Genomic DNA, 26,777 nt, shown 5'->3' on the forward strand with positions numbered 1-26,777 from the left:
TCTAAATTTACTGCTAAAGTGAAGTTGAAAAGAAGGTGTTATAAATTCATTTGATGCTTTCAGACCAGTGTAACTTTATTGCTACGCAAAATGCTACTTTATTTCTGCATACATTTATTTGAGGATGGTGTGGGTTAATTTATGCTCATTATCCAAACGTGTACCTGCACTGATGGAATTGAGGCTTTGACTCGAGGTGATAGTATTTCTATTCAAAACACTGCAAAGCAATTCCTTCCAACTATCAACTTTATTGCATTTAATATACATATACATATAAGAAACGACTCACTTCAGATTCCCCGTAATGATAAAAGCAGGAATAGTAAAGTGTTGTGACTAGCGGCATGAGGAGGATGGAGGCTTTCCTGGGATGTTTCCTGAAGACCTCCATTTGTCCAGATGCCTCAATGCGTTTGTCATTCTCCTGAAAAATACAAAGCAATAGGGTAATCTGTGACTCTAAATGCAGTTTTGCATCTAATACATCCACAGTTAGGCTGAGTTACAAAGGAAATTAGACATATGAAATGCTCTATTTTTATTTTAAAGTTTGCTGTTCAGCTAAAGTCACTGCTTCATCACTGGATTGTATACTCAGGCCTTAGGAAATATACAATAGCCCTGTTCTTGTGATCAGTGGCAAAGGAGCAGGAGCTGCCTTGACAAAGTCGATTGCTGCCTGCAAAGGTTTGCAGGCTTTTCAGCATTGATTCACTATCATCAGGACTCTGACACAATGTGGCCATCTCTATAAAGATCTGTGGAATGTTAATGTAGGAAAAGCAACGTTTAGCATTTGCACCGAATTGGATTTAATAATCTCCAGTCAGACATGACCCTCTCTCACTAGTATCCTCACATGCGGATGAGGAAGGACACCACTTCGACTGGGACAACACATCCATCCTAGGACAAGAATTCAGAGAAGCTTGACATTCCAACTACAACTCTATCAACAAACACATCGAGTTAAATCCCATCAACCACCCCCTGAGAAAAGGAACAGGAAGTGACTTCACCACAGGAAATGACATCACCAACCCAAAGAAACCCAAACATATAAATAATAATAAGGAATTTTTAGCATTGCTTCGCCTGAGGCCCACTGAAGATGTTACGAAGTAGGGTAAATAAACATCTGGAAATGAACCTTCCAGCTCAGCGAGCAAACCTACATCCAAAACCTCAACCTGAGCCACAAATCTTCTCAAAGTTCCAGTCAAATACTCCAAGTTTAAACCAAGAAGTATAAATCAGGAATTATAAATTACATTTAAATTAAAAAGCAAAATAAAAAGATTTAAAGATAGAAATAAACAAGACCTATCATATGACCAACTAGCAGTCTAACAGTGTACTGGAAATTGAAAATATGTAACATTTGGCTGTGAAATAGATACCCAAGGTGCTTGCTGTATTGACAACAATTCAAACTTAACCAGATTAAATTACGGCCCAGGATACTAAAAGCCAATCGAGTGTGAATTTATTATTTTGCCAACATCAAACCAATGAGACAAACTAATGTTGGGGTATAAAAAAAAGGTAGGCAGTTTGAAGGTCAGACAGAATAATTGCCATCGAGAAAGACCCAAGATATTGAAACACTCTCTGTCAAAGGTAACTTTTCATATGAAAACTATTTGTAGCAAAAAGAAACACCACCCAGGGAGATCTTCAGTTGAAGGATGAAAGACACCAAAGTTGACAGCTACTGTGGGGTTTTGAAATTAAGTTATTGGAATTTTAATAAGTGTTTTATTGGAACAGTATATTGTTATAAAGTTTGGAGACAGGTAATAAGCAGTTAAGAGAAAGGGGGCTTGGAGTTTTGAATAGTTGTTGTTTTTGTTCACTTTTAGAGTTAAAGAATAAATTGATATTATTTTCCTTAAATCATAGGAGTTCTCTGTCACTCATCTTTTAATAGATTGTAAAATGAAAAGAGCTTTTCTGGGTGTTTGGTTTAATTACCAAAAGGGTTCACTGTTGTGTTGTAACAAATAATAAATGGAAAGAGTAAGAAAAAAAAAACAAAAGACATCTCCAATAAACTCTGAACAGGTCCATTTTCAGGGCCAGAGGGGTTGAGATTTTATACAATGGGCATAGAGTCATATATAGGCCAGACTATACAAAGACAGCAGATTTCCCCCATAAAGGCAATTGATGAACCAAATGGGTTTTCCCAACAATCAAAAATAATTCCAAGGTTATCATTATTGAGACAAGATTTATATTCTATACTTAACTAAGATCAAATTCCATCAGTATCTGTGGTGTATTGCTATTCCAGTGGTATTGCTACAATGCTGTCATTTCCCAAACAGCAAAGATTGGTACTCTAATATAATATTTCCAATGTTTCATGAAGTCTTCCAGATTTTCTTTTCATTATTTCAACAAAGTCTTTAACTAGAAGTAGGCAGCAGTATGGGTGCCTTCAACTGAGGGGAAGGGAAGGAACAAGTTATAATCCCTTTTCCTGAATAATATATACTGATCCTTTCAATAATACAGCTGTGTGGTCGTGTGGCTCAACCATGAGAAATAATATATGTGCTCATGAAAAATAATGAATTTGACAAATTTGGAGGGCATTTTGTACTCTATAATCAACCCCAAGAATTAATCCCATTGAGCAGTAGATTTAGCATGTGGTCATTGGCTGATCAGGAACAGTGCTGCTCCTTCCATGATGGAAATGAGGGAGCACATTGTTGTGCACATGGGCAGAGACCACTAGTGGGTATGGAAACGAGAAACAATGTTGGGTACAGAGAACATGAACCATGAAATTCAAAAAATAGGGTAACAAAATGTTATCAGAAAAAAGTAAAATTTTCCAAATTGTCCTTACCTCAATAATAATTTGTCTCTCCAGCAGTGTGTAGTGGTCCTTAACAAACGTGGAATCATCATAAGCAAGTGGAAGTCTAAAGAGAAAATGTGGAGAGACAGTCATGTGGGATGGCTGTTTTGAAACTTCAAGAATCACCATCTCTTTGGGACTTGAATTAAAACACGACACGACAATTTGCAAAGAGATTACTTACTCACTGAGTCTTTTGCAATGACATAGATTTAAAAGTAGTCACCAAAAAAAGTTTATAATTTATATGGTATCCCACCAAGTTCTTAAAATTCTTCACATATATAACTTAATGAAGTTTATGTTTTGGACTCAGCTGCTTGATGAATTTACCTGCCCTTGAAATGCAAGAATATTCAGTCTATCCCATCATGTACCCAATGTGTACAATCCAAGCTGGGAGCAATCTGAGTGTGACCTGAACTCAAAATATTACATCAGAATACAGGGGAAGGAAGGAATCAGAACCAAAGATGGACTCTTTTTCATGATTCCCAAGATGACAGCGATGATAGGGTAGGAAGTGTTTGGGCAATGTGCCCATAAATTCTCACTCTTGCTCTCCTAGCTGGCCACATTCTTCTTTGTTTTGTTTTGTTTTGTTTCATTTCTTCAGTTCTATTTTGTGTCAAAGTTCATCTTTTCTTTTTTTCTGCTGCTGTGGTGGAGAAGGGTAGTTGCAAGGGTGGCAGCACGGTGAATCTGGACGTCCGTTCCTTTTGGCTATAGCGGCCGTGGCTCATCGGTGGCTCGGGTCCATTCCACCTGGTCATGGTGTGGTGGTTTCAGTAATGGCTACAGCAGCAGTGATGGCATGGTGGTTCCAGTTCATTCGCTGTGACTATGGCGACAATGTGGTGACTTTGGTGGTGACTGAAGTGGCAACAGCATCATCATCAGTGATTTTTGTCAGCCCAGTCTGTCCCACCTTGCTAAGATGGTGATGCTGTGGCTTCAGAAGTGGAAGTGTGAAGGGTCTGGTCTGAAAATCCTTGCTTGGAGCCTCAGGGGCAGCTTTGGTGGCCCTTGAGAAAACCAGGAGCCGTGGAGGTAACAACACATGAACTTTGTCCTAACTCTATCTCAATTATTTATTTTTGTAATTTCTGTAATATAAAATGACACCCGATTGTGGGGATTTATCCACATCTCACTATTTTCATAAATACAGTGTGACAATAAATTGCTATTCTATTCTATTCCATTCAAAACATCCTACATAAGGTATCAGGTTTGATTTCTGTTAAACACTTGAGTGAGCAGATCTCAGCCAGTAGCTGGAGATGACGACTTGTGATTGGTCACCTGGGGTCAGGAAGAGGGAGAACAAATGGCCAGGGTGCAACAACTTGCATTTCTATAGCACCCTGAACAAAGTTAAAATAGCTTTGAGGCACTTCACAAGAATGTCACTGGACAAAATCTGACACTAAACCACAAAAGGAGATATAAGGATAAGTAACCAAAGCTTTCATCAAAGTAAAAGAAGCATTTTTAGATTAGATTAGATTAGATTATAGTGTGGAAACAGGCCCTTCGGCCCAACAAGTACACACCGACCTGCCGAAGCGTAACCCACCCATACCCCTACCCCTACATTTACCCCTTACCTAACACTACGGGCAATTTAGCATGGCCAATTCACCTGACCTGCACATCTTTGGACTGTGGGAGGAAACTGGAGCACCCGGAGGAAACCCACGCAGACACGGGGAGAACGTGCAAACTCCACATAGTCAGTCGCCTGAGGCGGGAATTGAACCTGGGTCTCTGGCGCTCTGAGGCAGCAGTGCTAACCACTGTGCCACCCATTTTAAAAGAGGAGAGAAGAAAGCATTTAAATTCAACCAAGTTATCAGAAGGTACTGCTGGTCATGGTAGAGTGATTAAAATTGCAGCCATGATCATATGAAGCCAGAACTGGAGGGATGCAGAGGATTCTAATACAAGTAGAACACGCTAGAAAGTGCAGTCGTGTGAAGATCAAGATTTGCATGCTCAACATAGCCTGCCTCAAATCACACCAATAATAGGGAATTGGATGAGGTACTTGTTCAAGAGAGGTCAAAAAGCCACACTATAGCAAGGGGTCAACATCTTCAGGAAAGGAAATAAAGCAGAAAACAGGAACATTAAGCTAGGAATAATGAACTCCAAGCAAAGACTTCCAGGCTTCTAATCAGGTGCTAGTACATATCTCTTTGGGATACTTACCCAATGCAATTTTTTAAATATTCTGTTTTTTTCACTTGTCCTTTGATATTCAAATGTTCCTTGTACTGCAAGAGCTGTAACAAGAGATGGAACAATTCAACAAAGAGCTGACATAAACAGTATTCAATGAATCCAAACTTTTTTTTACTATATCTGATCATTTGCTTCAGGTATTATGAGAAAAACATGGCAGCAAATTAACAACCTTGCGCTCAAAACGCAAACCACTGTGATGACAACTAGAGAACAAGGCAAATAGTGGAATTCTGGAATAAAATCAGAAAATTCTACGAAGTACAAGAGGCACAAAAGAGGGAATAAATATCTTGGGTGAAACTTTAACCCAATGTTTATCCCTTCCGGAGCTAATGAACCTGTTTTGTATTCATAAGCCTTCTGGTTTTACACCAGAACTTTTGCAGGTCTCTCCCTTCTGCTGCAAATCAACACTACACGCTCACATACCATCCCATATTTTAATGAGTAATATGCAGGTAACGAATCTGATGCTGGTACGATAGTGTTGCACCAATTTGAATTCTGCTCCAGTCAATGTTTCGACAGGTTAGGTTTAAAATAAAAAAGGATTGATTACCTTGCTGGGATTATATTACAGGCGTCCCAACAGTCACAGGGAGATAGAGGTGCAGGTATGTCAGCAAATCACAGAGATGTGTGAGAAAAACAGGATTACAGTGTAGGGGAATTCAACAACTGAGATGGCTTTAGTGTGAAAGGATTAGACAGGGTGGAATTTTAAAAGTGTATCCAGGAGAATTTTATTGTGCCAGTATGTAGATAGTGGAGTAGTGCGAGACCTAATGCTGGGGAATGAAGCTGGTCAAATCATTGAAGTTTCGGTGGGTAAGCATTTTGGGGATAGTAACCATATCTCTGTAAATTTCAAAGTCATTATGGAAAGGGATAAGTATAGTGCAGAAGTTAAGTGTCTAAACTGGGAGAAGACCAATTTCAAAATCATTATACAGGATCTGGCAAACATGGACTGAGAGCAGCTACTTGTCTATGTTTGGAAAGTGGGAACCTTTTAAAAGTAGTGTTATTAGCATTCTGGGTCAGCATATTCTTCCCAGAATGAAGGACAAGGGCAGCAGGTCCAGGGAAGTCTGGATGGCAAGGGATATAGAGTGCTTGATAAAAAAAAAAGGAAGAAGCATATTTCAGGTACAGTGCATTAAAAACAGGAGGGAGTTCCTTCAAAGTATAGAGAAGTAGGGGGTTGCTTGTAAAGAAGATTAGGGGGCAAAGAGATGCCACAAAATACTTTTTGCAGATGGAATCAAAGAAAATCCCAAGGACTTTTAGAAGTATACGAAGAATAAAATAATTAGCAGGGATTAGAGACCAAGAAATTCACCAAAGATCCTTAGACAAAGATCCTTCCAAACCCATAACCAATTCCATACAGCAGGACAAGGGCAGCAGGTAATTGGGAACACCGCAATCTGCAGTTCCCCTCCAAGCCACTCACCACCCTGACTTGAAAATATACTACCATTCCCTCCCTACCAGCATTGTAGGTCAATCCACAGCAAGTGGACTGCAGCAATTCAAGGTGGCAGCTCACCACCACCTTTTCAAGGGCAAATAGGGATGGGCTATCAATGCTGGCCAGCCAGCCACACCAAAGTCTCACAAATGAATTTTAAAAAAGGGCAATCTGTGCGTGGAGCCAAGGGATGAGGGTGAGGTGTAAATGAATACTTGTTATCTGTATTCACAGAGGAGAAAGACATTGTAACCAGCAATTTCAGTTGGGATGCTAAGGTTCTAAAATTCTTAAGATTAATAAGGAGGTGTTATTAAACTTTATAAAGGGCCTAAATGTGCATAAATCCCTTGGGCATGATGTGACATATCCTAGTCTGCTATGGAAAGCAAAGGAGATTGCTGGGACTCTGGTGGATATAATTAATACTTCACTGGCCATAGATGAAGTGCCAGATGACTGAAGAATAACTAATGTTTCTTTGTTCAAGAGGGCAGCAGGGACAGGCCAGATAATTACAGACCAGTTAGTCTGATGTCAGTGGTAGGAAAATTATTGGAAAAATTCTGAATGTCATGATTTATCAATACTTGGAAAGGCAGAGATTAATCAGGGATAGTCAGCACAGATTTGACAGAGGGAGATCCAGTCTGATTAATTTAATTGAGTTTTTGAAAAGGTGACTAAATACATTGATTTGGGTAGTGCAGTTGATTTGATTTACCTGGACTCAATAAGGCCTTTAAGAATGTCTCACATGGAAGGCTGATGCAAAAGGTAACAGCCCGCAGGATCCAAGATAGGCTGACATATCGGAGGAAAAGGGTGACGCTGGAATGTTGTTTTTGTAATTGGAAGCCTGTGAGCAGCGGTGTACCACAGGGACTGGTGCTGGGACTTGTTATGTACAGTAACAACTTGGATGTGAATGTTCAAGGTATATGTATTAAGTGTGCAGAGGACACTAAAAATGGTAGCATTGCTGATACAGAGGAGGATGGTCTCAGGCTACAGTCTAATATTGATCCACTGGTAACTTGGGCACAGCAATGGCAAATGGAATTTAATCCCAATCAGTGCAAGGTGATGCATTTTTGGAAGTCTGATAAGGGAAGAATATACACGACAAATGGTAGATACCTAGGTCCCTCAGGAATACTGAGGAACAAAGGGACCTTGATGACCTTCAGGGTCCATAGATCCCTGAAGCTGTCAGTAAAGGTACAAAGGGTGATGAAGAAGGCATGTTGGATGCTTGTCTTCATTAGCTGGGGCATAGAACATATGGACAAGGAAATCATGCGACAACTTTATAAAACATTGTGCAATTTGTGGCCTAAACAATGTGCAGTTGTGGTTGTCACACTATTGGAATGACATGATTCCACTGAAGAGAGTAGAAAGGAGATTCACCCAGAACTTGCCTGAGCTGAAAAGTCTCAGCTACGAGGAAGATTTATTTACCTTAGAGCAGAGGAAGCTAAGGGAGGATCTAATTGAGGTATACACAATTATGAAAGGCATACAACAGAATCTTTTCCCCATGGCAGACATGTCTAAGGCTAGACGGCATTAGTTTAAAGTGAGGAGCAAGTAGTTTAGTGGAGACCTGAGAAAACATTTATATGGAATGTGCTGCCTGTGAGATGGAGGTTAGGTACTCTTGCAATACTTAAGAATATCTGGATGAACACAAACTGCCAAAGCAAAGTAGGCTACAGAGCAAGTTGTTGGGGCCAATTTGTTAGATATAATCAGGATGGAGCTGGACATGGCCCTTATGGCTAAATGGAGCAAAGGGCATGGAGAGAAAGCGGGAGTGGTATACTGAAATTGCATGATTAGTCATGTTTGTATTGAATGGTGGTACAGGCTCTAAGGGCTGAATGGTCTACTCCTGCACCTATTTTCTATGTTTCTAAGTGCAGCGAAGTTAGATTAATATAGCACGGCTGGCACAGATATGTAGGGCTGAAAGGCCAGTTTCTATGTGGCATGACTCTCTCTATGAGGTCATTTAGTCATTCCTTATAGTATTTCGTGGGTAAAAGATCACATCAGGTTAGGAACGTTTGACTTATAAAATAGTTATTAATGGGATACCACTCAATTACAGGACAGTTGCAGGATTAAATTCCAACTGTGGGAATCCTTCATTATCATACCTCTGGGCCTGGATTCAGTTTCAGCCCAGGCCCAAAGATATGGCCATTATCTCTCTCTGCTGAAAATGCGTTGCTGGAAAAGCGCAGCAGGTCAGGCAGCATCCAAGGAGCAGGAGAATCGACGTTTCGGGCATGAGCCCTTCTTCAGGTCCCTCAAGAATACTGAGGAACAAAGGGACCTTGATGACCTTCAGGGTCCATAGATCCCTGAAGCTGTCAGTACAGGTACAAAGGGTGATGAAGGCGGCATGTCGGATGCTTGTCTTCATTAGCTGGGGCTTAGAAGATATGGACAAGGAAATCTTGCGACAACTTTATAAAACATTGTTTAGGACAGTTTCTCCTTTCTCACTTTCTCCTTGAAGATTTTAACCTACCTCCAGCATCTGCAGTCCTCACTTTCTCCCCATTATCTCTCTCTGTCAGTTTATTGGCATATCAGTTCATTGAAATCACTTATTGTTCATTTTTACTAGGAAAACCTCCTTTAGAATGACTGTGTAGGAATTTAAAATATCACAGCAAAACAACAGTGACAAAGTCATTTTAGCCACTCGAGGTGTGTGGCCACAATACACTGTTGAGAAGGTCATACAACCTCACTAATGCTGCACTAAACCTGGGGGTGTTCAATGGGAAAGTACAGAGGAGGATTTGACTGTGCATTTTACATTTCATTTTCATTCACTCTTGTGATGTGAGTGCCACAGTCTTTGATTATCCATGTCTAGGTCCCTCAAGAAATTGGTGGTGACAAGCAGATCTCTTTTTGAAGACCAGCAGCATTTTGTTAGAATATGGCAGTTAAGAGTCCATCAAGTCAGTGTGGGACTGGCATCATATATAAGCAAGTCAAGGTATGGATAGCAGGTTTATTTTTCTACAGGACATTAAAATAATCTTACAACTCCATGGTCACATGCCAGCTCCGTATTTCCAGATCTTTTAAATTAAATTTATATTTTCTGGATGACCACAACACCATCACACCCCAAAACAGTTACTCGACTCAATTGGTGAATGTATGAGTGGATCGTACAGAGCTCTATTCTGTATCTCTAAGCTGCACCATACTTACTGCAGCCTCTTCTGTTCTTCCCAGAACCCTGCATTTAAAAAAAAAGTAGACTTTTAATGTCACTTTGCTTACCATTTGCAGAGATTTTATCCTTATTTAACCTTGCTTCCTTATCTACTTTTGAAGCTGTCACTTATTGCCACACTAATGTCATCTGGCAAAAGCTCATTCTATCCCTACCTGATAATGACTAGATATTGATCACGAGTGAGAATCCTGGCCAATACCACGATACCTTTCCTATTCCTGAGGCCCATTCAAGCATCTTGGTGCTTCCTTACTTCAGATCAGCTGCAGTGAGACTGGGAGTCAAACTTATCTAACTGGCTGCTTTCTGTACATTTATCATTCCTTTTCTGTTCTTTGTCTCCATCCCACACACAGACGGCCTTTGAGTGATCAAGTGTGGGGTGGAATCGGAGTTTTTCTAATAGCTTGCCCTTTTGCCGAGGTACCCATAGTTCTCAATTTTGGCTATATGCTCCTGATCTCTAAGAGCTCATTTATTTGCACAATTTCTTGTTAAGCTGTGTTCATTTGAATTAATCTTTTATGCTTTATTCTCAGACTGATTGTATTCCAAAGATGAACAAGAACAGCAGAATACAAAAAGGCCTCCTTACTTGAGCACCTCCAACAGTAGTTTCTGTTCCCCCGTCTCTTTCAGATAGTAGATAAAATGTTGTAGGGCAACCTGCCGGTACTCCAGCTCTCGAAATAATACTTCTACAATACACACAAATCCAGATAGGCATGGCAAATTGCCAACACACAAAATACGTTAGTTACTGAATTATACAATTTTCTTTTTAAAAAGTGCTCTTACCATCAGCGTTCTACCAGAGAAAAGTCAGTTTAACCTTAAAAATACATATTAATCAATTTCCTTTTTGTTAGATGTGAAACCACAAAATGTCACAGCATGAAGACGCCATTTGGGCCCTCACAGTTGCCAACTCTCAAAAAGAGCTATTCATGTCATCCATTCCTCTCCACAATACCTGTTCCACGTTTTGCTCTTTTCAAATATTTACTATTCTCCCCTTTTAAACATTAACGTGAATTCTGCTTCCACCCATATTTAGTAGTGAAAATGTCTTTTAACTATGTCTGTTTCAACTGCCTGAGAGAGGTTACGAGATGTCTGCTGCACAGAGGATACCAATCAGTCAAATGTGCCTGTACAAGCTTCTTATGACAGCAATCTAATCCCCTTGTTCTGCACTTATCCTGTAATATTTTAAAATACTTACCAATCTTCTAAAAGTTAAATGGATCTCTGATTCAATCACACCCTGTGGCAACATATTTCACACTTTAATAATTTCCTCTAAAAAAAAATGTTCTGGCTACTGTCCTTAATCTCATTGACAATTATAATTTATGACTCTTTATCAATGCTTTCTTGACCAGAGGAAGTAGTATTTCCTTGCTTCATCAGAAATACTTCAGAATTTTAATAACCTCTATTGTTTCTACTTCGCCTTCTCCACGTCAATTGAAAAGGTTCTCAGTATCTGAAGCCTCTCTCAAAGAATGAAAAAGCACAGGGTGCTATTTAGCCATCATGCCTGCGCAAAATGGTTTCCTGGGTGTTATGTATATTTATTCTTGAACTCTGTGGATATAATTTCGACTATGGGTGCAAATTGCTCTCAAGATTACACCATAAATGCTGCAGATTTATTCTATGTTCAAGATTTTACTCAAACTCCTCTGTATACTTGGAAAATGGTCCATGAGTTAGCACAATTGGGCAGCACTTTAAAATGCTATAGCTTTTCAAATAATGTTCCCCGGAGTATTTCGAAGTGATAATCTGGTGTTGTTTTATTGATATAACTGAAAATTGGTTTATTACCAAATATAAACATTTGAGTTCCACCACCTGTAAGTAGCCAGATTTTAAAGAACTGAAATTCGTAAAAACTATACAGAGCTACTTACTAGTTTCATTGGTGTAATGCAAACAGTTTCAAAAGAAATTAAATATTTTAATGCATACCAGCTTTTTTAAAAACTGTGTGCAAGGGCATAGATAAGCAAAGTTAAAACTAAGAATCACCTTGAAGGCCAGAAAAGTGGAGAGATTATTGAAAACTCACAATGTCGATTAATTCAATCTGGGACAGCCAATTTGTGGGAGGAGCTGATTTCCAGCTAAAATTTCTTTAAGACAGTGTTAAGTTTTAGTTGATTTTAAGTTTAAGGAAATGCCAGTCCTGCTCAATACCAAGTTACTGTAACTTAAGCACCCCGAGATATTTAATTACTTTAAAGGCACTATATAAATGGAAGCTGTTGTGGTGACACAATGCTGATTTGATCAATTTTGGGTGATTCACTGGAATTTGGCTGGAAATAACTGTCACCTAGGTAAAATTCCAGCCTGAAGCTTCAATTTATGCTTGCACAGAGAACTGACAGCACCATCTAGGGGTAAAACAAAACTTGCAATGTAAGTTCCATTTTAACTGTAGTAGTGCCATTGTGTGGAGGAAGTAGGATTAGCAATTATCACTAGGGTTAACAACACTACTGATTGACTTCAGTAATGGAGCATTGCAGCATGACAATTCATGGCAAGTTAGACATTTCCATGAGATATGTGATCACATGATTGGAGGTACTGGCTTAGAAAAGATTGATGTTGCTGGCTTAAAGTCCTGGAACTTCCTTTCAAACAGCATTGTAGCTTATGCCAGAAGAATTGCAGTGGGTCAAGGAGGCATCACCTTCTCTTCGGCAGTAAGTAATACGCAACAAATGCTGGCCAAGCCAGCGATGACCACATCCTCAAACAACTTACATGAAAGAGTCCTGAATTTAAGGTTAAGCATTTGAGGTAATTAATTAGGAAAGAGAATATTATTAGCTTGAAATATTCAGATAATCCTCTTTCAAATAGTGTGTGGTGCTGGAAAAGCACAGCAGGTCAGGCAGCATCCAAGAAATAGGAGAATCGACGTTTCAGGCATAAACTCTTCATCAGGAATGAGGTGGGGGGAGCGCCTGAGAATAAATAGGAGGGTGGGGGTGGGGGAAGGTAGTTGAGAAGGCGATAGGTAGATGCAAGTTGGGGGTGATGGGGATAGGTCGGAGGGGAGGGTAGAGCAGTTCAGGAGGGTGGTGCCAAGTTGGAGGGTGGGTTTTGGAATGAGGTGGAGCGGGGAGGGGGAAATGAGGAAACTGGTGAAGTCAATGTCGATGCCGTGTGGTTGGGTTCCAGGTGGAAGATGAGGCGTTCTACCTCCAGTCGTTGGGTGGCTTGAATTTGGTGGGGGAGGCCGCCCAGGGCCTGCATATCCTTGGGGGAGTGGGAGGGGGAGTTGAAGTGGTCAGCCACAAGGCGGGAGGGTTGTTTGGTGCTTGTGTCCCAGAGATGTTCCCTGAAACATTCCACAGGTTGGCATCCTGTCTCCCTAATGTAGAGGAGATCACATTGATGGACACTGTAGATGAGGTGTTTGAAAATGCAGGAAAATCTCTGCCAGATGTTGAAGATGTTGAGAATGGGGCCTTGAATGGAGGTGATGGGGGAGGTATGGGCACAGGCTTTGCACCTCTTGTGGTGGCAAGGGAAGGTGTAGACCCAATGAGGGAGTCGCGGAGGGAATGGTCTCTGCGGAATGCAGAGGGGTGGAGAGGGAAATATATCTCTGGTGATGGGGTCTGATTGTAGGTGGCAGAAACAGCGCTCTGTGGCAGAAATGGTGGTGGATAATGCGCTGTATGGCGGAGGATAATACGCTGTATTTCGCAATCCACAATCAGACCCCACAACCAGAAATATATTTTTGTCGCCTCCCCGAACTGCATTCTGCAGAGATCATTCCTTCCGCAAGTCCCTTGTTAGGTCCACCTCCATCAACCCATGCCAAACCACCCTCCACTCTCAACACCTTCCCTTGAGGCACATTAGGTGTAAAACCTGCACCCGCACCTCCCCCATTACCTTCATCCAAGGCCCCAAAGGATTCTTCCACATCCAGCAGAGATTTGTCCTGCACAATGGGCAGCACGATGGCTCAGTGGTTAGCACCACTGCCTCACAGCGCCAGGGACTTGGGTTCGATTCCCGCCTCAGATGACTGTGTGGAGTTTGCACATTCTCCCCATGTCTGTGTGGGTTTCCTCCAGGTGCTCTGGTTTCCTCCCACAATCCAAAGATGCACAGGCCAGGTGAATTGGCCATGCTAAACTGCCCATAGTGATAGGTGCATTAGTCAGGGGTACCCATAGGGTAGGGGAATGGGTCTGGGTGGGTTACTCTTCAGAGGGTCAGTGTGGACTTGTTGGCCCGAAGGGCCTGTTTCCATACTGTAGGGAATCTAATCTAATCTAATCATCCAAACACCTCATCTACTGTGTCTGTTGCTCTTGAAGTGATCTCCTCTACATTGAGGAGACAGGACACCTCGCAGAATGTTGCGGGGAACATCTCTGTGACACGTGCATCAAACAACCCCAATGCCCTGTGGCCAACTCCCTTTCCCACTCTACCAAGGACATGCAAGTCCTGGGCCTCCTTCATCACCAAATCGAAGCCACCCGCCCACTGGAGAAAGATCGCCTCATCTTCTGCTTTGTGACCCCCCAACCACATTGCATCAACGTAGATTTCACTAGTTTGCAAATCTCCCCTCCCCCACCTCATCCCAGATTCAACCCTCCAACTCGGCACTATCCTCTTGACCTGTCCTACCTGTCCATCTTCCTTACCACCTATCTACTCCGCTCTCCCCTCTGACGTGTCACCATCACCCCCCCTCACCTGCATCGACCTATCACCTTCCCAGCTACCATTCCCCCAGCCCCGCTCCCTCCCATTTATCTCTCAGCCCCCTTCCCCCCACCACCAACATTCCTGACGAAGGGCTTACGCCAGCTCTTTAGATGCTGCCTGACCTGTGCTTTTCCAGCACCACACTTTTCGATTCTAATCTCCAGCATCTGCAGTCCTCACTTTCTCTCTATCAAGTAGGTGAAACACAGAAAACAAGAACAGGACTGGGCTCTTCAAGCCTGCCCCACCATCCATTATGATCATGGCTGACCATTCATCTCAGTATCCTGTTCCCGCTTTCTTCCCATACCCTTCATCCCTTTCAGCCTAAGAACTATATCTAAGTCCTTCTTGAAAACATTCAATGTTTTGGCCTCAACCACTTTCTGTGATAGAGAATTTGAAATCTCACCACTCTCTGAAGAAATTTCTCGTCGAATCAGTTTTAAATGGCCTAACTGTATTTTTAGATTGTGACTCCCTCCAGTCATAGGGAACATCCTTACTCTGTCTGGTCCTGTTAGAATTCAATGAGGTGATCTATGATTGGAGAGCCACCCCCTCATCCTACTAAATTCCAAGAAGTATAGACCTAATCAATCTAGTCTCTCTTCATACATCAGTCCTGCCACCCCGGGAATCAGTCTGGTAAACAGGGTCTCCAGGTAGAAATGTGCTGAGAATTCACTTTATCATGCCACTGAAGATACACGCCAACCAGTTATCTTCACTCACAGGGTAGGATGAATACTGTCCTGTAAATTCAGTGAACCTTTCTAAGCAAGTACTGTTATAAACCATCCCACTATACAGTCACACATCTCTCAACTGTAAATGCAGTTTCATCTACAAACTGCATTGTTCATTTCAGGTAACCTGTTTGGACTGTGGAGGGCACGCAGCTCATCTGCCTTTGCATGACCAAGTCAAAAGGTGTGGTGCTGGAAAAACACAGCTGATCAGGCAGCTTCTGAGGAGCAGAAGAATTGACTCTCCTGCCCTTCGGATGCTGCCTGACTGGCTGTGCTTTTCCAGTGCCACACCTTTTGACTCTGATCTCCAGGATCTGAAGTCCTCACTTTGACCTTTGCATGACAAAGGTGACTAGACACTAAAAATGTTCAGGCATCCTAACCAACCTCAGCTTAAACACCTCTGTGACCCCCCCCCCCCTTAGAAATGCGCAAACATTGAAACCGATTGTAACTCTCCTATCCCTGCTTTCCCAGTGTTGACATTGCACTACTTCTTGCAAAGTTATGATTGCATATGGAACATTACTGGTGTGTATAAGCCCAGTTGCTAACCACCAGAAGTGAATGGTACCTTGCTGATAAAAATTGGCCAAGGATTTCAGTTCTCAATACTGGTCCCTAGTTACTATAACATGGAAGTTAAACAAGCACATACCTTTGCTTAATGATTTTTTCAAAAAGATCAAAACCTGTAAGAAATAATTTGAGAAAGTTTTTGTAAATATTGACCCTAGTACAATAAACATTAAAATCAGATAATTAAACAAGCTTCTCTATCATCCGTGAGCGAAAAACTGAACTAGTGCTGTTCAATGAGAATATAATTATCCCACTCACCTTCAAAATATTACATTTAGTGGACAATCTGTATTACAAGCTCCTCACTACTTCACATCCTTCCTCCCCTCAAATGCCAACTTGCAAACTGAAATACAGTTATATAAATTCTTTACTTCATTGGCATTGCAACCATCCTTCAGATGATTGTGAAGGAGCAGGGCTCTGAAAGCTAGAGCTTTCAAATAAACCTGTTGGACTATAACCTGGTGTTATGTGATTTTTAACTTTATACAACCCAGTCCAACACCAGCACCTCCAAATCATGACTTTAAATTTTGTGATGACCCTGGGAATAGCCAGGCTTGATTTCCAGCACATTAACCCAGTGACACTTTGTCATCATGGTCTGGGCAGCATCTGGCTCACAGTTAAAAAAACAGATATGGAGCATTAATTAACACCTCAGGTATGCCTCATGCCTCCATTTGTAAATACCTTTTCTCGTCCCTAATTGACCCCTTTTACCACCTATCTACTGCTTACCTGCTTATGGGGGCATTGGGATTTCCCTTTATGTTAGCCATGAATGTTTTTCTAATAATACCTCTGCTTTCAGCTTAACCAGGACGTTGTTAGGTGATCAGTCTCTGATTATGCATTGACTACAGCAGAACCAACTGAGTGGAGATCCATTTCTAAGGACATCAGAATTTGTCATGATTGCTGCACGGAGCCAAAGCACAGCAAGAACAATTTGTTCATACCTAAAATGCACCTTTAACACTGTGAAGCATCACAAAGCCCTTTGCAGCAGAGTCATCAAACAAAATTTGAGAACCAGCCACCAAAGAGCTCTTAGCTGAAAAATGTGTTGCTGGAAAAGCGCAGCAGGTCAGGCAGCAGGAGAATCGACGTTTCGGGCACAAGCCCTTCTTTAGGAATGAGGAAGGTGTGCCAAGCAGGCTAAGATAAAAGGTAGGGAGGAGGGACTTGGGGGAGGGGCATTGGGAATGCGCTAGGTGGACGGAGGGTAAGGTGAGGGTGATAGGCCGGAGAGGGGGTGGGGGCAGAGAGGTCAGGAAGAAGATTGCAGGTCAAGAAGGTGGTGCTGAGTCCGAGGGTTGGGACTGAGATAAGGTGGGGGGGAAGGGGAAATGAGGAAGCTGGAGAAATCTGTATTCATCCCTTGTGGTTGGAGGGTTCCTAGGCGGAAGACGAGGCGCTCTTCCTCCAGGCGTCGTGTTGCCATGGTCTGGCGATGGAGGCGGTCAAGGACCTGCATGTCCTTGGCGGAGTGGGAGGGGGAGTTAAAGTGTTCCGCCACGGGGTGGTTGGGTTGGTTGGTGCCGGTGTCCGAGGTGTTCTCTGAAACATTCCGCAAGTAGGTGGCCTGTCTCCCCAATGTAGAGGAGGTCACATCGGTAAGCAGTAGATATGTGGTAAAAGGGGTCAATTAGGGACGAGAAAAGGTATTTACAAATGGAGGCATGAGGCATACCTGAGGTGTTAATTAATGCTCCATATCTGTTTTTTTAACTGTGAGCCAGATGCTGCCCAGACCGGGTGCAGTAAATAATGTATGTGGAGGTGCAGGTGAATTTGTGACAGATATGGAAGGATCCGTTGGGGCCTGGGAGGGAAGTGAGGGGGGAGGTATGGGCGCAAGTTTTGCATTTCTTGCGGTTGCAGGGGAAGGTGCCGGGAGTGGAGGTTGGGTTGGTAGGGGGTATGTACCTGACGAGGGAGTTGCGGAGGGAGTGGTCTTTCCGGAATGCTGATAGGGGAGGGGAGGGAAATATATCCTTGGTGGTGGGGTCCGTTTGGAGGTGGCGGAAATGACGAAGGACGATACGATGTATCTGGAGGTTGGTGGGTTGCTTTTCCAGCAACACATTTTTCAGCTCTGATCTCCAGCATCTGCAGTCCTCACTTTCTCCCACCAAAGACCTCTTAAACAGATAAACAGGGAATAGATAGTTGGGCTAAACTGGTGAGATTTAAGGTGCATCTGAAAAGAGGAGAGAGACAGTGAGAGTGAGTGAGAAAAGTTTAAATATCCCAGTCAGGCTGAAATATCCCTAACACTCTCACTATTCTCCATCAGACTGAGATTCACACTGTATTCAGCAAAAGAAATAATAAACCTAGTGGTGTTTCCAATAAGCACTCACTGCAGTGATGACATTTCCATCGTGTGTACGAACAGCTTCATCCACGAGATGTAGTTTCTCATTCAAGGAGCGAAACCTCTCTAAGGAGTACATCTGAAAAACAAATTGGTACACAATCAGCAAAAATAAATGCTGGTTTCATAAAGATAAAAACAATGTATGTGGGTGTGTGTGTAAATGTCAGAGAGGAAGAGGGCAACTACATTTCATTTAGATCAAGCTTTCTCCTACTAATTTAAGTTCTCTGTTTTCGGTCACAATCTATTGGCTCTCTACTGCAAAATGCCCCGGCAATTGGTTCACTACAATCGGTCGTAGTTCTGGAGGTGAAGCAAGAATGAAACAATGTGACCATCAACCCCAGGAAATAAATCATCTGTGAATGTTGGTTAGTCTCAGCTATCATGGTCTCCACCCTACCCTACTATTCCATTCCCCCTGCAATCCCTCTTGAAAAGAATGTTTCCTGTAGACACACAGCATCCTGCTTACACTTTATTTTTTATACCCACTCTTGGGATGTGGATGACATTGGCTGGCCAACATTTATTACCCATGTCTAGGTGCCCTTGAGAATGTCAAGCTGTCTTCTTGAAATGCTGCAGTCCATGTGCTTAGCTAGATCCACAATGACATTAGGGAGGGAACTCCAGGATTTTGACCCAGTGACACTGATAGAATCGGGGTATATTTCAAAGTCAGGATGGTAAGTGGCTTGGAGGAGAACTTGCAGGAGGTGTTGTTCCCATGTATCTGCTGCCCTCACTTTTCTAAATGATAGTGGTCATAGGTTTGGACAATCGTGTCAAAGGAGTCTTGATGAATTGCCACATTGCGTCTTGTAGATAGTAGGGGTCTCAACTTCTTCAGTGTTGCTGGCACTGCATCCATTCAGGAAAATGGGGAATATTCCATCATATTTCTCATTCGTGCCTTGTAGATGGTGGACAGGTTTTAGAGAGTCAGGAGATTAGTTACTCACTGGACAATTCCTAGACTTTGATCTACTCTTGTAACACAAAATTTATATGGCTAATATTGTTGTTTATGGTCCATGGTTACCACTAGGATGTTCACTGTGGGGATGCAGTAATGATCATGCCTTTGAATGGTTAGATTCTCTCTGGTTGGAACCGTTCGCTGTGTCAGAGATTTATAATGACACTGGGGAAAGGGAGTGGCAAGTCCCTGGTGTCAATGACACTATATCACAAAGAAAGGAGTAGACTGCAAAAGAATCTTTGTCAGTATTTCACCATACCCTGCCTTTCTGCATCTGTCTAACTGTCTCCAGTGGACTCCAATCAATTGAAATGTCCTGTGAAGAGAAAGCAGGAAACTCAAGGTGAAGCACCAGTCAGAATCAAAACAAAACAAGCTACACAAAAACATAATGAGTTCGCAGCCAACTCCTTTAATGTCAAATCTTTCATTATTCATTGACAGGATGTGAATGTCGCCAGGAGGGCCAGTATTTCCTGCCCAATCCTAAATACTCTTGAGAAGATGGTGGTGAGGCACACTCCATTGTGTAGAATAGCTTCTTATTCCATATTTTGTCAATGAATTGAATTCAAATTTCCAATGGAGAGATCAGTGCTCTAGATAATTGGTTCAGGTGTTTGATAATTGTCCAATAAAATAATAACCACATTACAAATGCTACAATAAGCAGCATTCATTAAAAATGAATTCTTAAAGGGCAAGGTATGTGGAAGAAAAGCACATTTCCACATATCTGTCTGTTGTTTTTAGCCTAAATACATTCAATGAATAGAAGTACAAATAATCATCATTTTTGTTGCTATATCTGTGCTTTGCTTTCTGTACTATTGTGGAGAAAAGAGTTAGTCCTCCCCAAATCTTCATCTTGAAGTTACGCAGCACATTTATATTATTCTTCCATGGGATATGGGAACCTCTGGCTAGGCCAGCATTTGTTGTCCATCCCTAAATGCTTTTTAACTGAATGGATTGCAAGGCCATTTCAGAGGACACAAAGAAACAATATAGAAATCGCTGGAAAGGCTCAGCAGGTCCGGGAGCACCTGTGGAGAGATATCAGAGTTAATGTTTCAGGTTGAATCACCCTTCTGGAGTTCCAAGGAAGGGTCAATCGATCAGATACATTAACTCTGATTGCTCTCCACAAATGCGGCCAGACCTGCTGAGCTTTTCCAGCAAGTTCAATTTTTATCTCTGATTTATAACATCCGCAGTTCCTTCGGTTTTTACTGAAAGAGTTAGAATGGGGATAGACTGAATAAGTTCGGACTGTTCTTCATCAAGCGATGATTGAGAAAAGATTTGAAAGAACTTTTCAAAATTGTGAGTGAGCTCGACAGAGCAGATCGGAAGAATCTGTTCCCGCTCATATAAGGAAGAAAATAAAAGAGGGCATAGATTTAAAGTGATGTGGAAACGCCCAAGGATAATGTGTGAAAAAAGATTCATATGCTGAGTAACAATATGGAACGCACTCCTTGAAAACGTGACAAAGGCAGGTTCAATGAAGGCTTTCAAGAGGGCACTGGATGATTATCTGGATAGAAAAGGTGTGCAGGGATATGGAGTAAAGGCAGCAGATTGGCACTAGGTAATAAAACTGATGCAGGAATGATGGGCCAAACAGCCTTCAGGTGAATGTTTCTGTAGATCTGCAGACACATACAGCACAGCCCATATGATGACAGCAAATTTCCTGCCCTAGTGGACACTAGAAAACCTGATGGGTTTTTACAATAATTGATGATAGCTATCAGTGTCAGCTTCACAAACGTTAATGCTGATGGCTCGGATTAATTGATTGATTGAAGATGCAAATCTAAAGAAGAAACAAGCAGATCTCCATACACCTCAGCCAGAAGATCTGGGTTCAGGTCCCACCTGCCACGGAGGTATACCTTAACATGTCTGAACTGGTATACTGCATTTAATTTTATTTTAAGGTGGGGGTTCTGGTTGGGGCAGGTGGCAGCAAGTGCGGTAGAAGCTGGGTAACTAATGGTCACTAAATTCTACCCATAAAGAAAAGTTATCTTGAGTTCCATTCCTCAAACAAGCTTAGATCCAAGTTAACATTGGTAGCAGAGGATGTTTGTCTAAAGGTGAAGATTGAGAATTAGGACTTTTACTTTTAACACATTCTGTGACAGAGATTTTTAGTCATAATTTTTAAGATTGTTTTGGACAAGGAAAAGAAGGCCCTCAAATAGAAGTACTAACATGGAGGAAGACTTATTTCATTAATATTCGACAGAAATTAGGGAAGTTACATTGGGGGGCAGTCATTTGAAGGTAGCTCTACATCGAACACGTGGGAGTCTTTTAAGGGCCAGTTGATAAGAGTTATGGGCCAGCATGTTCTGTGAGATTGAAAGATAAGAATGGAAAGATTCAGGAATCCTGAATGACAAGAGAGATTGAAATTAGATCAAAAAGAGAAAGGAACTGAAAGCAGACAAGGCCCTTAAGGAAGGAAAGGAAGCAGTAAAAATCTGAAACAAGAAATTCAGAGGGTTAAAAGGAACCAAATAATGTCCTGGACAAGTAGAATCTCAAAAGCCTGATGGGTCAAAGACCCTATTTTCTGTGTAGTTTTCTATTCTTTATTCTTAGACGTGAGGCTATAATTTGAGTTACTTTTAATAATAACTGAAAGGTGTGAGAATGCTTCTCCTTTAATAGGTTATTTTGTCCTTGATTTCTTTTTCAGAGAGGTTGTAAAAGGCAGAGGCTCCGAAAAGTCCAAGTTTGAAGGGTTTTGGGGCAGTTTGATTATCGCTAACAGATATTGCCGGAGGCAAAAGGCTTTCAAGTTTATAAAAAAACACTTATATGATTAAAGGGGAGTCGCCAGTTCTCCCAGCTCAGCTCTTCTTTGGTATTGGCAGTTTGGCTATTCCCTGAAAGCAGTCAGGCAGTTTGAGGCTGCTGGCCCAAGAACTGCTAAATGAAAGAAGCAGTTCCATGCTGATCCCTCTCTTTGACTTCTCTCCTGTAAGACCTGTGTTTGATTTTACATTTTTAGCCAAGGGGGGGGGTTATGAGGATTGTTGCAAGTATTTGAAACAACATCATTAAGTTGGGACGATCATTTGCATTTCTGGATAGGTTAAGTTATTCGATATTCTGTTCTTCTTTGTTTGTGTTTCATTCAGTAACCTTGTAAGTAAATTCTGTTTTGTTTAACAATAAGGGGTTTGACCAGCTGCATCTCTCCTGGAATATCCATATTACACCTGCTTCAAACAACTAGCAAAATTTGAGTCTGGGCTACACTCTTGAAATGTTTTGAGGGGATCTGGCCTAGTTCATAACAAGGTGTCAAGATAATATTTCCAGCACTGTTTCATGAAGCTGAAACCGATTATTGTGAAAAAAATGAATTTATTGGAGCGTAGGAGGTTGAGAAGAGAATCATGAAGCACATAGCTAGTGTTAATGGTAGATGTCTCTTCCCAGGATAAGGGATTTCAAGACTAGGCAGTACATTTTTAAGGTAAGAGCAGAGTGATTGAAAGAAGACATGGGGGAAAATCTTTTACACAGAGGATTGTTCACATATGGAATGAATTTCCTGAACAAGTGGTGAATGCAGATACAGTTACAGCGTTTAAAAGACACTATGGAAATATACGAATAGGATAGCTTTGGAGGGATGTGGACCAGGAGCATACAGGTGGGACTAGTTTAGTTTGGGATTCTGTATGGCATGGAGCTTATTCAAGGAACAGCTCCTGCGTGTCCTTGATAAATATGTACTTGTCATGCAGGGAGGAAGTGGTTACTAAAGAAGTCAAATCTCTTAGATTAGATTAAATTCCCTACATTGTGGAAACAGGCCCTTCGGCCCAACAAATCCACATCGACCCTCTGAAGAGTAACCCACTTCGATCCATTTCCCTCTGACTAATGCACCTAACACTATGGGCAATTTAGCATGGCCAATTCACCTGACCTGCACATCTTTGGACTGTGGGAGGAAACTGGAGAACCCAGAGGAAACCCACGCAGACACGGGGAGAATGTGCAAACACCGAACAGACAGTCGACCGAGGCTGGAATCGAACCTAGGACCCTGATGCTGTGAAGCAGCATTGCTAACCACTGAGCCACCGTGCTGCCTCTTGTGAAGAGACATGAAGATGAGATGTGAAGGCTCAGTTAGGGTGCACAAGTGTACAGGTTAGCCTGGAAGGACTGAGAGAGAGTGCTTAGACGAGCCAGGAGGTGACATGAGAAGTCTTTGGCAGGTAGGATCAAGGAAAACAGTAAAGCTTTCTGTAGCTATGTCAGAAATAGGAGAATGACTAGCGTATGTTTAGGGCCTGTCAAAGACAGTAGTGGGAAGTTCTGTGTGGAGTCCGAAGGGATAGGAGAGGTGCTAAATGAATACTTTTCATTAGTAATCGCATATGAGAAAGACAATGTTGTCAAGGAGAATACTGAGATACAGGCTACTAGACTAGATGGGATTGAGGTGAATAAAGAGGTGTTAACAATTCTAGAAAGTGTGAAATTAAATAAATCCCTGGGTCCGATTGGGATTTATCCTAGGATTCTCTGGGAAGCTATGGAGAAGATTGCAGAGCGTTTGGCTTTGATCTTTATGTTGTCATTGTCTACAGGAATAGTACAGGAAGACTGGAGAATAGCAAATGTTGTCCCCTTGTTCAAGAAGGTGGGTGGACACAACCCTGGTAATTATACACTAGTGAGCCTTACTTTGGTTGGGAGTAAAATGTTGGAAAGGATTATAAGAGATAGGATTTATAGTCATCTAAGAAAGGAATAATTTTATTTGGGATCATCAATACAGTTTTGTGAAGGGTAGGTCGCACCTCACAAACCTTATTGAGTTTTTTGAGAAGGTGACCAAACAGGTGATGAGGGTAAAATGGTTGATGTGGTGTACATGGATTTCAGTAAAGCATTTGATGAGGTTCCCCATGGTAGGCTATTGCAGAAAATACCGAGGCTTGGGATTGAGGGTGATTTAGTGGTTTAGATCAGAAATTGGCTAGCTGAAAGAAGATAGAGGGTGGTGGTTGATGGGAAATGTTCACTCTGGAGTTCAGTTACTAGCGGTGTACCACAAGGATCTGTTTTGGGGCCACTATTGTTTACCATTTTTATAAATGACTTGGATAAGGGATGGGTTAGTAAATTTGTGTATGACACTAAAGTCGGTGGAGTTGTGGAAAGTGCAGAAGGATGTTGCAGGTTACAGAGGGACATAGATAAGCTGCAGAGCTGGGCTGAGAGAGGCAAATGGAGTTTAATGCTGAAAAGTGTGAGGTGATTCACTTTGGAAGGAGCAACAGGGATACAGAGTACTGGGCTAGTGGTAAGTAGTGTGGATGAATAGAGAGGAATCAGTCCATGTTCATAGATCCCTAAAAGTTCTCACCCAGGCTTTTAGATTAGAATCAGTCTAAACATTATGGCACAGACAGAGAACACAGGGGGCTAACACCTTCAACATATTGTCTAGCTAACACCAATTGTTACAGTTAACCTGAGAATGCAACTTTTTAAAAAAAGTTTTGTGATTTACACAGGAAAGAAGTGAAACTAACATGGTATTTGAACAGATGAAAGACTCAACAAACAATCAAGGTATTTTTCAATGTATAATTTCAGCTACATCACACTGTAAACTTTTGCTATAAATTCTGTGTTTTATTGTGTCCTTTACAACCACCTGATGAAGGAGCAGCGGTCAGAAAGCTAGTGCTTCCAATTAAACCTGTTGGACTATAACCTGGCGTTGTGTGATTTTTAACTTTGTACATCCCAGTCCAACACCGACATCTCCAAATCATGCCTACCCAGATTGACAGGGTTGTTAAGAAGGTGTACGGTGTGTTAGCTTTTATTGGTAGAGGGATTAAGTTTCATAGCCATGTTGCAGCTGTACAGAATTCTGGTGCAGCCACACTTGAGTATTGTGTACAGTTCTGGTCGGCACATTATAGGAAGGACGTGGAAGCATTGGAAAGGCTGCAGAGGAGATTTACCAGGATATTGCCTGGTATGGAGGAATGGTCTTACAAGGAAAGACTGAGGGACTTGAGGCTGCTTTCATTAGAGAGAAGGAGGTTAAGACATAACTTAATAGAGACACACAAGGGGATCAGAGGATTAGATAGGGCAGACAGTGAGAGCCTTTTTCCTCAGATGGTGATGGCTAACACGAGGGGACATTGCTTTAAATTGAGGGGGTGATAGATACAGGACAGATGTCAGAGATAGGTTTGTTAGTCAGAGAGTAGTTAGGGCTTGGAATGCCTTGCCTGCAACAGTAGTAGACTCACCAACTTTAAGAGCATTTAAATGGTAATTAGATAAATATATGGATGATAATGGAATAGTGTAGGTTCAATGGGCTTCAGATCAGTATGACAGGTTGGTGCAACATCAAGAGTGAAAGGGCCTGTACTGTGCTGTACTGTTTAATGTTCTATGACTGGTTGGACTGAAGAGTCTGTTTCTGTGCTGTATGACTCTGATTCGATAATATAGATACTGGTTATAATCTTACCAAAGGAAAACAATGTGAACTTGCACCGTCACCTCCTACTAGAAGCATGATCAGATTAAAGTAGAAAAATTGAATAATGATGAAGATTTGGATGATCTATTAACATTTATGGACAAAATGTATAAGAAATTAGTCTGTTAAATGCACACGAGACGTGTTCAAAACAATAAATTTAGAAAGTTAGATTGCTGTTCCATTCAATAATATGTAACGGAATTTAAGCAACAGTGTTCAAAATTGAAGGAAACGTATATGAAAGCCCGTAGCTCAGTGCTTGTCTTTAAATTGTTGGCTGTGCTAAAGTGTTGAACATGGATAAATTTCTAGCATAATGGGTCAGATTTTCAGAAAGAAGCATGCTTTTGGAGAAATGTCCAAAGCTTTAAAGCAAATTTTGGGAATTTACATTTACACAAAAGATTGGATGCGGCAGCAATGCACAACCATCAGTTATAGACTGCAATCACCAATTTGAAAGGATAATCATAATTAAAAGGAGTGAGGAAAGACATGCATTCAGCAATTTTATTAATTCAGCAGGAACCGAGGAACTATAACATTAGAATAAACCTCAGGATTGGCCAGAGATAGTCAATAGGTTTCGTCAATATGATGAAAAATCCTATATGTGATAAATTAATCCTAATTGGAACAACAAGGCTTTTGAAATTATGCAAGACACAGAAGATTTGCAAGGAGGTGGTGATACTGACTAGGCAGGGACAATAGTTACAAGGAGCTTAATTCAATCCAATAATTAAGATTTTAGTCATGGACTTAAAGATGTGGTTTTGGACAGTGGATGCATATTCCCAGTGCATCAAGCGGATTGGTTAAATTGTTACTTTGATTCTAAATAATAAAGACTGGAGGAACATTAAGGCATTTGAGAGTTCT

At 41.5% G+C, this 26,777-nt stretch overlaps 1 protein-coding gene across 4 annotated transcripts in view; it reads right to left on the reverse strand.

The window, feature by feature from the left end:
• The window catches only part of vipas39 (VPS33B interacting protein, apical-basolateral polarity regulator, spe-39 homolog), a 60,871-nt gene that overhangs the window by 18,978 nt on the left and 15,116 nt on the right, over positions 1-26,777 (reverse strand). For all 4 annotated transcript variants that reach the window (XM_072568168.1, XM_072568169.1, XM_072568171.1 and 1 more), the window contains 8 exons: positions 19,596-19,652; positions 18,335-18,427; positions 16,039-16,072; positions 10,466-10,568; positions 9,843-9,870; positions 5,090-5,163; positions 2,864-2,939; positions 293-427 (listed from right to left, as the gene is read on the reverse strand). In XM_072568168.1, the coding sequence (XP_072424269.1) occupies positions 293-427; positions 2,864-2,939; positions 5,090-5,163; positions 9,843-9,870; positions 10,466-10,568; positions 16,039-16,072; positions 18,335-18,427; positions 19,596-19,652 (600 nt within the window). The remainder of the gene's footprint in view (positions 1-292; positions 428-2,863; positions 2,940-5,089; positions 5,164-9,842; positions 9,871-10,465; positions 10,569-16,038; positions 16,073-18,334; positions 18,428-19,595; positions 19,653-26,777) is intronic.

The sequence above is a fragment of the Chiloscyllium punctatum genome, chromosome 4 (assembly GCF_047496795.1).
Source record: "Chiloscyllium punctatum isolate Juve2018m chromosome 4, sChiPun1.3, whole genome shotgun sequence".
Classification (NCBI taxonomy): domain Eukaryota; kingdom Metazoa; phylum Chordata; class Chondrichthyes; order Orectolobiformes; family Hemiscylliidae; genus Chiloscyllium; species Chiloscyllium punctatum.